General features: G+C 40.9%; 1 protein-coding gene across 2 annotated transcripts in view; it reads right to left on the minus strand.

Moving 5' to 3' along the window:
- Nucleotides 1–4,572: 4,572 nt before the first annotated feature.
- Nucleotides 4,573–13,944, minus strand: part of olfm2a (olfactomedin 2a) — a gene marked incomplete at both ends in the record, with an annotated part of 41,542 nt that continues 32,170 nt past the window's right edge. For both annotated transcript variants that reach the window (XM_083896411.1, XM_083896410.1), the window contains 3 exons: nt 4,573–5,247; nt 12,445–12,551; nt 13,446–13,665. In XM_083896411.1, coding sequence (XP_083752537.1) covers nt 4,573–5,247; nt 12,445–12,551; nt 13,446–13,665 — 1,002 coding nt within the window. The remainder of the gene's footprint in view (nt 5,248–12,444; nt 12,552–13,445; nt 13,666–13,944) is intronic.

A 13,944-nucleotide genomic window follows, 5' to 3' on the forward strand; every position in this document is an offset into this window, starting at 1 on the left:
GCACTAAAGCAAAGTAAACATAGACTTTTTTCTCCTCTGCTGATCTTGCAGTGTTGGCTAATTTGTATAAAACACATCAATTAATTTTGGTTTTAAAATGCATTACAATACTAAGAGTAAAATTTTTTTTTTTTTTACAATTTTTTTGTAATGCCTTACAATACTGCGTTACAGCGAAAAGTATTGCATTACAGTAATTGCATTACTTTTGTAATGCGTTACTTGTAACACTGATAAAACTTAAATTAATGTGAACAAATAACGGGAGAAGAAAAACAAACTTAAAGCGGCCATAGGACAGAAGTTCGAATTAACGTTTTTTTGGTGTGTATCTGCCCTTACCTCGCTTATCAAGCCCTGACGTTTGAAAACAAACAGTTCAGCCACTGGTAAGAACTCTGTGTTGTATTGTAAAATACAAATGCTTGTTGTATCTGCTGCCACAGTCTAATTGATAACAATAACAGAGCCGCTGAGATCCGCTGCTAATCACGATACGCTTCCTGGTTTTTAAATGATGCGTTCATGTCCGCAGGTTTTTACACCTTCACACAATACAACATGCTATAATATACCACGCGAACATGACAAGGGAGAAAAAACACAAATGCTTGATCAAGGGCAGAGAATCTAAACTCTAATTCAGAGCGGTTTTTAATCTTGATGTGTACTTCAGCGTAAGAAATCAGAGGTGTGGTATGAGAGAGTGAGAAGTCAATCAAATGCGTGAGTCTCACAGCCAATGCGTGAGAGTTGGCAGCTATGTGCTTCTGCTCCGGGCACTAGTCCGGGCCGGTTGCGTACATTGAACCACAGAAGAAGAAAGTCCGTTGTGGAGGTGTTTCACGAGCGACAGTGTCTTCTGACTCTGGGTCTGACTACGGGTCAAAGTCATAAAAGGGACAGCGACGGGGAGTGACAAAGCCCTTTTTAAACATTGTTAAAACAATGTTTTGATAATGAGGAGCAGTGCAGCCACCGTTCAAGAGGGGGCGCTGCGCTTCTGAGAGCTGGTGTTCTAATTACTGGGCCAATCACAACACAGTCTGTCTTCTGTGGGTGAGATTTCAGTATGAAACAGTGTGGCTGACGAGAGCTTCAGTGAGGAGACATCGGCTCGTTTCCAGCAACTAGGAGGTTTTTGACCATAAAGTTAATGTATGTAAGTAGCCATAACTCACATATATGTGCGATAGAATCACTCTATGGCTGCTTTAAAGAGGACATATTATGCAAAATCAACTTTTTAATCATTTAAATCCTTATATTTGGGACTATGTGAAAAAAAGATAACTCTCTCATATTTATGTGGTTCTCCTCAGTCTAAGTACAGGAGATGAAACATGTGATGTTGACTTCTTCACTCATTGGGACGTCACAATGCGCTAAATTCCTGGAATTGTTGTCTCGCGGAGCCTCGCTTTGTCCATAAAACACATAAGAGTGCAGGCGAGGGCAACAGTATATCAGTGTCTGCGAAAAGTTATATTTTTGGCTCCACAGTGCAGCACAGAGTTCTACACAAACTTCCAGCCTCAGAGGATTTATCTGTTCAGTGGCTACATGTTATATATAACTGCAATGTGCCCGCTCAAGCCTGCAAATGATCACTTTTCCAAATGCTAACTGCTGTTAGCTCCCAGTATGCTCTGTGGCTGATGTCATTTTCTGTCCCTTAAATTTTGTGTTACTTTCTTTCTTTTTTTTTTTATAGAGATACTACTAAACAGAGCATTCTGAACAGGGCTGTTTTGTTGTGCTTCATCCTTATGGTATTTTGACATTAGGACATCAGGGAACTAGTTTAAATCCTTTAAATCCTTATTTAACTTGTTGACTTTTATTTGTCTGGTTGTGTTCTCTTGATTTCAATAAGTTAATTCAACTTATTTTGTCTTTATAGGCTTCATCCTGTTTTTATGAGTGCAATCTTTAATTTGTTGGTACACACTAAATTGGTGAATAAAAGATATCTTTGATTTTTTTCTCCTACAACATTTATTTTGCCTCCTGCTATTCTATCTTAAGACGAGACTGTTGGACACATTGTTGTATATTGCGGCTGTGCTTTAAATGTCAGCTTCGACTGTGTGTGAACTCATCAGGGTTCCCCTCAGCAGCACAGCGCTTTATTGACAGAAAGGTCATCCAGGATGAGGAGGCTCACCACGGTTCCCTGGGAAATGAAATGTGGGCCTCCATTTTAATTTCGTCTCCTGTGTCCATCGCGGCGTCTACAAAAGAAGCCTCTGAAATGCAAACGACTAACATGACGACTTTTTTCGCGAAATTGTCCACAAGACAGCATTGAATGTAGGGGTTATTTTCAAAAGCAAAATGTACTGAGCAGTCGTCTCACTCTGTGCCATTTCTCTGCAGAAGGCACCTGGGAAAAACCTGCACGACTAACAGGATTAAAGCAGATTGGAGTTTGACGAGCAACAATAACTGTGACGGCTCATTTCTCTCGACTCCGATGTTAATTCCTTTAGATTTCCTTGTATACGTTTAATCTCTCCCTCCCTGTTTGTGCCTCTCTTGCCCTCCTTTACATTTCACTTTCACTTCACCTTGGCAGAACAGAATATGAGATGTGGCTGCTTCAGTTAAATTCAAATGTGTTTGAGTATATGCACAGAGGCACGCTGCTGTTTCTTTATACATGCTGTTTCGCCCTGGCATTTTTAGCTGGAGACAAATTGGATGAAGTAAAGTTTAACACGGGGTTCACAGATTGTCTTGTCAGTATTCACATGCTGTCACAGCACTTTATTATTTTTTGCCGGTGGTGGTAAAAGCCAGCTCTTATCAGGAAGGTATTTCTGGATGTTCATTGTTTTAAAATTGTGCCAATTTTTCAAAATGTCATCTTTAATGCTGAAAATACAGCTTCAAATTTATTGTAACCAGATTCCGTATATTTGTTAATACCCCGGCGATGTTTTCCTACATCACAAAATAAATAGAAATTCTGTGCCTTTGCCAAAGCTAGAGACTGTTATTCATTTCTGAAACCATTTTAATTTGTTAGAATCCTCCCCACAGTCCTCTCCACTGTGTCTTCATAGCAATCGATAAATAAAGTCTGCAAAAAAAGAGAAAAGAAGCCAGTGTCACATCTCACAAAACAGACGAAATATAATTCCGCCTGTGAGGAGTGACTGGCTGCTTTACCAGGTTATGACACTACACTACATTGGCACTTGGTGCTGGAGGCACCTTTTGAAAGTTAGCAGTTTCTTGAATTTTGCTTCCCCGTACCGAACACCTCCTTTTCTCAGTGCATCACTCTCTTTATTATATAGCAAAAATGAAGTTTAATTTGTGAAAAATATGACCCAACGTCTCAATTTTATGCTCCAGCTCAGTTAGAGGCAGAGCAGTTTGTGTGATTCTCGGAGGTACTCGAAGCTGGAGAAGCTTCACCGCTTTCTCCCGCTTGAAGTTCACGTTACTCTTTTCGCCTAGATGCACCTTCACACACTGAAATCTGGCACTGATTGATTTGGTACTCAGTAGGACGGATGTTATTCAGTCCGTGCCATTAAAACTTTAGGCAAAGTTTAGTCAGTCATTGCAAACTTTTCCACACTTTCAGACTGAAGCTTTTAAAGAAATATATATATACACGTATATATATATATTTATATATTTACTTATAAGGTGGTGTGGGAGGACCAGGCTGGACAGGGGGGTGGGGGTGAGGGTGGATAGACAGACAAGGCAGGTGTGCGAGAGATGGGGAGAGAGAGAGAGAGAGAGAGAGAGAGAGAGAGACACTAGATAGAAGTTAGCAGCATAACACAATGAGGCAATAATGATAACAGTATAAAATTAACATCACTGACATGCGTATGAATAAGGGCAGTACCATTAGTATTTGTTAACAACCACATATAGAAAAGGTGATCCAGTTTACAAAGGCTCTATCAGTTTATATTGGATCTATCATGAACTGAAATGTGTATATGTATGTCTGTGTGTGCGCACATCCATGTATATATGTGTGTGGAGGTTGTCACTTGGCGTGGTCAGGAATCCGTGGTGAAAACAGTGTTGCCGCCCTCCAGCCCCCCTCCTAGGAGTTATGGCATGCCCTCCGACAGACCGATAGTCGACACACCCCATTGGGACACAGGCACCTGTGAGACCCCCCCCCCCCCACGCACAAAATACTTTTGTCCACTTTTGTTAAATGTTGAGGTCATGTTTTAAATAACAGACAGTTATGAAAATGAAAGTGACAAACCAAGTCATAAATGGTGAAGGTTGATATTTATTTCTCATCACAAAGAAAAAGAACCATGCTTACTCACCACAGAATGAAAGAAAAAGAAATCAGAGAAGCGCTCAGTCTTTGTATCTTTGCTATTTTGACAATGTGAATATTAGCACTCTATGAAGATTGAAATTCTTTAAAAAAAAATCAATTTCTATGCCCGTACACTGAAGCCCCCGACCACCCACACCAACCCCGCCCCCCTGACCCAAACACCTCCCACAGTACACACCCAACACCCTCTCCCCGAACAATGATCACAGCATTAGTTGAGTGGATCAGTCTGAGTGTTCTCAGTCACCAGAAGTCTTAATAACCTGGAACAATGTGACATTGTAGAGCACCTGGTGTCCGTTGTTCCAGGTGTAAAGGACCCGCTCCCTGGGGTTGTAGTCCATCATGGAGATGTGGGAGTATTGATTGTGAAAGGGGATGTCTGTGTACTCATAGCTCGATGTGTTGGTGTAGTAGGCAAAGTAGATTTTGGCACCTGCCAGGTGGGAGTTGGTGACGTAAAGCGTGCCGCAGATCATGAAAGACTCTCCAGCACTGCGCTTTGGAAAACCTGTGTCCCAACTCTGCAGAACTTCCAGGGTCTGGGGCTCCAGGCGGCTGATGACAATGTTCCCAGCGTTCGGGATGGTGGTGTATACGGCCCACAAGCCATTTTCATCCGCCATGAGATCGATGTCAGAGGAGCCACCCCACGAATAGGGAAAGGTGTTGTTGTAGCCGGCGCCGCTCAGGCTGCGCTGCACCAGCACGCTCCGAGAACGGAAGTGGTACTTGATGATGATGTTGCTCTGGTACTTATTGTAGTACAGTGAGCCATTGTAAACCACGTGACCGGTGCCTGCCCACGGATGAGGGAGCAGGTGCTGCACAAAGTTCTGGCCCTTCATGAAATCGTTCATCGTGCGGTATTCCAGAACACGGCGTCCCTTGAAGTAACCATCCATGGACCACACCTGTGAAAACAGAAAAAAATTAATCAGGGATCAAGAAAAGGAACAAGCCAAATTAAGTAATGAGACGCTTGAAAGGTTACAGGAAGAATGTCTTGCTAAAAATGGCACAACTCTCTATAAGATCAGTATTTTGCTGTAGCTAGTGGCAATGCCCTGAGTGAGGGGTTGTTCATATGCAGCTTTAAAAATGCATGAAGAAATTAGTCAAAGAAGCCAGAGGGGTTTTTTATTCCAAGACTATTGTTGGGTTGTTACTCGGCAACTAAAATCTAGGTGCTGCTGAGGTACCTGAACTTGCTGCACATCAATCGACAAAAAAAATAAAATGAAGAAAAAGATTTTCAACAGCACCTCAAAATCAAACATTGCGTATGTGTCACTGCATATCATTGAATATGATTGAACAGCTGTGTTTAAATTATGGAAGGTTCAAGCTTTGTTTTTTATAGTCGACAAGGACCAACTTCTTTGGCCCAAGTATCAAAAGATGTGCTTTTTATCCTTTTCTGTCTTCTGGTTGCAAAACAAATTCAATTGTGAATCAGAGAAACTCAGACATCACCTGCAACCAGGCACATATTAGATGCCAACTGTCAATCAATGTGCTTTCTCATCTATGTTTGTCTAAATGGGAATACATAAACATCTCAAGCTATTGGACAAAACCATAAACTAGCATTTGAGGCCCCTGAAATAGACAAATTCTAATGAAAGCGTTTGTTTGTCTCCATTGCAAACAATGCATTGTGCGTGCAGAGGACGCTGCATGTGAACAATCCCTGAAGTAGTTAATGAGAAGCTTGAGATGTTACAGGAGCTATAAATGGCACAACTAGAACAACAACTAGGTTTCCCTGAAGCTGGTGGCAAAGCTCTGAGCAACAACAGCGTATTGTGTTGAATCTCTTTGTGTCTTCATACAGTTGTGCATATTTGAATGCATGTCTTCAACTATTGACTTCTCCTCTGTGTACAGTAGTTGTATGTGTTTGTTTGTGAAACAGTGGAGGCATTTGCAGTACTTTGCAGTCGACCATCGCCTGTGCTCCCTGCCCCTTCCAGTCCACATTTACAGAAAATCAATCCATTTAGCAGCTCAATCTTTTTCCTCAAGCACTCTCAGCGGATCTGTCCACTGACATGGCCCCTCTCTGGCTGCGTGCGCCGTCTCATTCCCTCAATGGTTCTGTCGAAGCACAGTTCAGCTTTTAATTGATCCAATTAAATTGCACTATTTATTTTGTCCAGAACATATCAAGGAGAATTTTTAAGCGGTTGTCCGTTGAAGGACTTTTTTTGTCCGTCCTCTTTGTCTAAAACCTTGTCTGACAAAGAATATTTTCGCACACAATGTAAACTCTATTCTCAGATAACACATCAACATCAACTTTATAATGACTATCCCAACAGGAATATCAATCTGCAGCTGAGCCAAAAAGGTTAAAAGAAGACAACAAGATCTAGCACGCCGAATTAAAAACGGCATAGTTTTTTCCTAGATTATGTCTGTTGTTTGGAGACAGTGGAGACAAGTGTCAGGGCTGATGTGTGACAGAAGGAAGGGAGGTCAAGACGGTAGTGAGACCTGCTATGATGTATGGCTTGGAGATAGTGGCACCTTCTAAAAGACTGGAGGTGCTGGAGCTGGAGGTGGCAGAACTGAAGATACTGAGATCCAGGATGGACAGGATTAGAAATGAGCATTTTCCTGGGACAGCTCAGGTTGAACGATTTGGAAATAAAGTAAGAGAATCAACGTTGAGATGGTTTGGTCAAGTGCAGAGGAGGGTTAGTGATAATACTGGACAAAGGATGTTGAAGATGGAACTGCCGGGCAGGAAACAGAGAAGGTTCATGATATTGTGGAGGAGGATATGAGGACAGTTGGTGTAACTGAAGAGGACAGAAGGAGGAAGAAGACAAAATGGAGTCAAAGCCAAAAGAAGATGAAAGTTTTTTTTGTAAAAATATCACAAAAGTGACTTCACCTATTTGAGAAAATATTCTTAACCTACAAGGAGAAGGGTTTGGCGTGTGAGTGACACCAGACAACTGCCAAACATCACATTCCACAGTGCCTGCATGAAACGTCTAAAGTGCGTCTCACACGAGTGAGCCGCTTGGTTCTTTCTGGAAATAGACCTCTTGCCTATTTTACACACGCGCTGCACGTCTCACGGGGAGGTAGACGGTGCAAATGATTTTTCACCTCCATTTCAGTTTATATGTCACAAACAAAACACGTCCTGTTTCTGTGTGAGAGTAAAAGCACTTTCCAGTTCCCTGATTCCATTCTTTTTTTCTTCTTCAACAATAGTCATATTGAAAAGTACTGATATTTAGTTGAGCACAGAAGTATCGAGAGTCCCAAACTCAGAGCGTATCGCAGGCGCGCCATTTGCATTACCGTAATTACACGATGGTTAGTGCTATCGGAAAAATTCCAACGGTTTCTGAAAGCTGAGAAGTTGCCGGTCAAAGTCAATGTGCAGGGAATCAGCATTTTTGTTACAAGAGAGGAGAGGGTTGGAAAAACATCTGATCATAATTTCCATTTTTTGGCCTGTTCTTGGACATTGAGACTAAAACAAATGTTACTTTAAATATGTTTTATACTGTTAAAATTGTGTTTATCTTCATTTTAAATTACTAATACATTTACATACACATTTTCTGCCAGATATTCAAAGTTAGTCTGGAAAAATGGGTCAAAAGCACTTATTCACAGCAGGGTTTCCCCCAGAAAACCGGCTAAGCCCGGTGGTATTTCTCGGGCCCACCGGCAGCCCACGGCATTTTTGTAAAAAAGATAATTATTAAAAGTTCACTGGACATTTTTAATTATGACTATTATGTGTTATTGTAAGACATTTATTAACAATACTTAAACACCAACTATAGAGTCTTACAAAAAGACACTCTTGAAATTAAATAAATAATATAAATTTTTTTCACTTAAGTTAAATATTAATTAAGTAATCGGCCAGTGAATCTTAAAACAAGCCATGTTCTCTGCTATGTTCTCTTCTCCCTCTCCTGCGTCATTCGTCGCTCTGCGCTTCTGCGTCTCCAATCGGTCATTTCATATCTAAAGCAGACTGGATCATTTCTCTACGTGTTTTATCCCCACATAAAAATAATGATCTTTATGACGATGATGGAGTACAGTCGCGATAAAAGCAGGTGATCTGAGTAGATCTGAGTAAAACGCCGGTGACAGACTCTGAAGAGCAGAGCGCACTTTTCATCGTTTTCACTCCGTGGTCTTAATCTTTGTGAAAGAAGACGCTTTAACGCTGCAATTCAGGGAATAACGGATGCATCAGATGAGCTGATGTCTTGAGTTAACTGCTCAAAGAGAGAGAATGTTCTCTGCTGTGAAGTGAATGTCGCGGGGAGTTCATAATCTGCGCCGCACGCAGCCAAGTTTCGCTTTTGCGCAGAGACTTTCCAGCGTTTAACAGGTGCTGTTCCACCGTGTTGTAGCTGTGTTTTGACCGCCGAATTATCCCTAAATATAACATCTTTATTGACGAGAACAATGTAACTGTCATAATGACGGACTTTATAGTGTGACTTGGGTTTCAATCGGCACCTGGACAAGCGTGCGCTGCACTGATTACTTGGGGGCGCATTCGCTCTTGTTCCCCGGTATAGAAAAAGCTGTGGTGTATAAAAAAATATATTTTAAATAAATAAACAACCAACGCTAAGCCTGGCAAGTAAATGTATGTATGTTTAATACACTGGGGGAAACCCTGCACAGGATATGGTTTAATTTTTATGGTTATGTACTGCCCTTGCAGCGCATATTCTTGTGCAAAGCTAGACAGCCAGTTAATAGTCATAAGTCCTCCAATTAAACACACAACGCTTGTCTTTTCTTGTATTTTACTGAAGTGTTGTTTCCACTCCTGGATTTGCATTTGATATTTTGTAAAACTGAAACAAAATTAAAGAGAAAATTACAGAGAAAAAAAGAACAATCATACATAAAGAACAATCATACATGATGATGTAAGTTCAAATGATCACACAAGCTTAAAGTAGCACTGTACTGTGTAGAAAATATAGCTCACTATAACAGCTAATAACAAAGTCAATCACTGAACAGAGCTAGACACTGTTGTATGCTAGCTAGCAGAGCACATGGTCTACTAAAACAATACAAAAGTTGCTAACATGACATTTCTTAATAAAAAGTAAGTGTCCTGTCATAGTTTACACATATTATTCTCCAAGGAAGAAGTGTGTTTCAGCAGCAACATATTATATCCAGCACTGTCTCTCTTGCCTGTCTGTGCGCAACTGAAGAATGTGCTCATCTGTAGAATTGGCTCTGACCAGTAGAGGGCAGCGCACCATAAGAACTAATGCAAATAAATGAAATGTTTTTAATGTTTTACCTTATTAAACTCACTTTTTAACTAATAACTTATTACTTTTGTACTATTTAAAAAACTTAATTACTAAATTAACTAACAGTTATGGTTACGTTATGGTAAAAATAAGCAAAACAAAATTCCAACGGACATTTTGAGGCTTAGGTGTTAAAGGGCTAAAAGCCTATTATACAATTTCAACTTTTTTTTTAACAAAGCCCATGCAAAACAGAAGAAAAGAGGCAGCCAAACAGCATTGCACACGCACCCCAATACACAAAGATGGCCTTACACGTTTTCACTCATTATCTACCACTTCATCCAAAACATGAAGGTCAAAGGGAGGCTGGAGCCAATCCCAGCCTGATATGGGGAAAACGGCCTAATGTGCAAATAACAACCACGGGGATAACAAGCAAACTCCACACAGAAAGGCCCTTGGTTCGAACCAGGATTCGAACTGGTGACAAATGTGTCTGCCACTCCGCCGTGTAGCCCGGGCCTTCAATTGATATGCCTTTCTGTAGACATGTACAGAATAATTTTGTTTCAGAGAATACATTCCTGACGAAACATAATAGAGAAGGAGACTGTGTTGTTCTCTGTTGGCTCCATCTCAGGTGTAAAACCCTCGCTTTTCTTGAATAGGAGCTCGACTGGGAAGAAAGGAGGAACACATGGGAGGAGGGAGTAGCTGCCACAGCGGCTGCATTATGGAGAAGAGAGGATTATGTAGCATCACATATTGTTTCCTCCACTGCCTGCTGAACGACTCCAGAGAACTGAGCTGGGCTAAAGCTAAAACACATTATTTTATTTATTTATTTATGTTTTAATATAGATCGTCCATTTGGCTCTTGACTTTTCCCCAAATATGATTATCATGATGGGTGCAGGTGTTGATGTGAGATTGCTGATGTATCGGGTTATTATTATCTGAGCAAAGTAAGTGATTACGGATAAAGATCAGGGCATTCAATCTCAAGAAATTGACCTTTGCTGTCAGTGGCATCTATTCAGCCTGTTATGATCTAGAAGGAAAAAAAAAAAACCTCCATCATCCCTCCTCTTGAACCTCATCAGTTTCCATTCTCCCTTACAGATTGCTGATTATCGACTCCACCGCTGCTTCCTCCACTCTTTCAAGCCCCCACTAGACTGTCCTATAGTGTGTTTCCTGCCCATAAACTGCATAACATCGATAAACAGAAAGAAGTTACTATATCATGTGGGTTCAGAAGATCACAGCAAAGTCCTGGTAATTAGGTGATTTTTGAAAACTTTATCCCTGCACAACTCATTTATCTCTCGACTGATGATGAAGTGATTAATCAGCTGGCGTTGCGATGACAGAGGAAGAAGGAGAGGGATGCTATCCATCAGTGACTCAGCTTCCCCATCCCCATCTCTCTCCTCCGTCGGCTGCAGCTCAGCATAAGCTCCTGCTCAGGCATAACAGTCAATCAGCCTCTTAACTGTCATGGCAGCGTTGCTGTTAGGCTGTGAGTTTTTTTTTCTTCTTCTCTTCTATGAGCAGATTTCAGCGTCTTCATCGAAGTGACTTTGCAAGTAAACTCATCGCAAAATGACAATCAAAGTAATAATAAGTCCACTTTTTTCTTTGTATTAATTACTGCAAAGAAGAAGAATTATAAAATTCTATCGCTCAAAAGCGTCCATGTGCCCATCTAACGTTCCGTTTAACGGCGTCATTCTTTTCCGGGCATGGAAATGAATAACGCCGAAGACACGCCAACAGTTAATATAACTATGTTGGACCGGACAACAATGCCGATAAAAAAACAGCAATGTGCAGAGAACATCAGACGAACTGAAACTGCTTAGCGCTGTTGTTAGCCACACCTTTAAGGACTTTAAGGAGTATTTTATTGCGTCAAAACATAGTTTTACCGTGAGTGAGTGTTTTAAAATGCATGGATGTGGCCACAATGGACGCAGTTCTACAGGTCACAAACAGCTTACTGCTGTCTTCATACTACCTACTGCATCTTCTCATTGCACACATCATTTTCTTTTTCTTAAAATAACTATTTTTGTGTCTCTTTATATCTCAATGTACATCCATGTCTTACCAAATATACACTTTGTATATAAACACTACACAAGAGTACACCTCTTTGTACATCCAACCTTCACACACAGCCTCATTGGGCCATAACTGAAAAATCTTTTTTAGCTCCCGCTATAGGAATACATACTTCCTACAGGCACTGCACTAGTGAATATAAAAATACAATATAAAATAAGATATGATGGTATTATGTCATATTATGTCAGGAAATGATGTCATGCATAGTCAATTGTTCAGGATATCTGCATCCTGAGTTCACATCGACAGTGGACAGTGCCACTGTCTCCAAGCCATACCTCACAGCAGGTCTCACTACTGTCTTGTCGAGCTTCCCTTTCATTTTGCTGATGTCCTTCTCTCACCCATCAGCCCTGACACTCGTCTCCACCCCCTTCACCCTTCCTCCACTCTCTTCTTCACCTTTTATGGATATATTGATAGCTTATGATACGTTATGTTAATAGAACTGTCGTTTGTAATTTGTCTGTCTGTAACTCTGTTAAATGGCCTGTCGTCGTCTAATCTTGTTCAATGGATTTTTAATCTCAATGAGACTTTCCTGGTTGGCACATCAACCAATTATTTGTCAGGACATGATGTAAACAACATTTATATGCCCCTCCCCTTTAATGGGCACTCCGCTGCTTGTTATTGAACCATGGATCAGCCAGTTTACAGAATAAAATGTGAGAGTTATGGATGATAATGGAAACAGAGACTTACTCTGTTGTCTGAACTGGGGATCATAGTGTCCGTCATCCATGAGCCAAACCTTGATCCTGACGCACGTACTGTGATGGGATTGCTGACTCCGGTGAGCTTCCCGCAGCCTGCAACGTCCAAGAAGAGAAAAGGAGGTCAAATGGTGGACAAGTATGTGCATGTCTGTGTATTCACAAGCTCACAAACATGTCGTTGATATGATGATGCACCAACTATTCTTGATGCTTCATTGAACACAATATATTGCATTTCTATATGTAATGTTGTAATGATAATTATAATAATAATAACAATAATAATTATACACTATATTTGTATAGCACTCATTCATACAAGGATTGCATATCAAAATGCTTCACACTTAAAATTTAAAAAGAAAAAAGATACAAATACAACAATAAAACACAACACAAGGTGGAATGAAAATTAAAAGTCTAAAGTCAAAACCCTGTTTTAACTTAAAACACAACACGGGGTGCAATAAAAAGGAGCTAGTTGAAGGCTAGAGTAAAAAGATAGATTAAAAATATCTAGTGAGCTAGCTTCCCTGATATCTATCTGGTCCATATGCAATCTCCACACAGAAAGGTCCTCGGTCGAACTGAGATCCAAACCAGCGACCTTCTTGCTGTGAGGCAACAGTGTCAGCCACTGTTCCACTGCGTAGGCCACTACAATTAGAGTTGAACAGCATTCCAACATGCTGCATGGAGTCATTTCTTAACATCCAGTGTAAGACGCTGCCAAAACATCAATTACGCAAAGGCTTTTCCTGTCAAACGTTCATGTACTGTATGTGAGATTTTGCAAACATTATAATTTGAAATCAACACATTACACAAGAACTCCATATGATCCTTGTGTTATAATTAATTCATCTCAGTCAGTGCTGTTGCCAGACATCCAATTGTTAACGTGCCACCAGGAAATAATACATTTTTCATTTAGCATTCAAAGCGCACACATCCACCCACCTACAAGCATTAGCATAACTTTTATACCTAGTTTCTGCATGCAGGAGTGAAGCCTGGTCTCCAGGAGTAGAACTCTCTGCCGCAGCTCCTCGTAGTCGTAGGCTCCCATCTCTTCTTGGATGGCCATCAGCACCACCGACAGGTTCCTTACCTCTTCCCGCAGACGAAGGATCATCTTTGCATCCGCTTTGTACTGCTCCAGCACCGGCAGCAGGGGGAGCAGTTGCGTGACCTTGTCTTTCAACTCCTGAGGGTAGTCAATGAAAAGGAGGAAGATGAGGAAGAGCAAATGGACACATATTATGGACACATAATGGAGTAAAATTAAACCCTGAGAGAATAAAGAGGACACGAGGATGAGGTCACCCATGTGACTGGGTGCTTTCAATCTTCAGTTGTTTCAGTTTCATAGCTCATCTCCCACCTGGGAGGTTGTTTTATGGCTGTGTGCTGGTTCATCTGTTTCCCCCAAATATCAATACAGCAATATATCCTCATCCTGACCCATGAGGTATGATTGCTGATA

The sequence above is a fragment of the Microchirus variegatus genome (genome assembly GCF_963457635.1).
Source record: "Microchirus variegatus genome assembly, chromosome: 10".
Lineage (NCBI taxonomy): Eukaryota > Metazoa > Chordata > Actinopteri > Pleuronectiformes > Soleidae > Microchirus > Microchirus variegatus.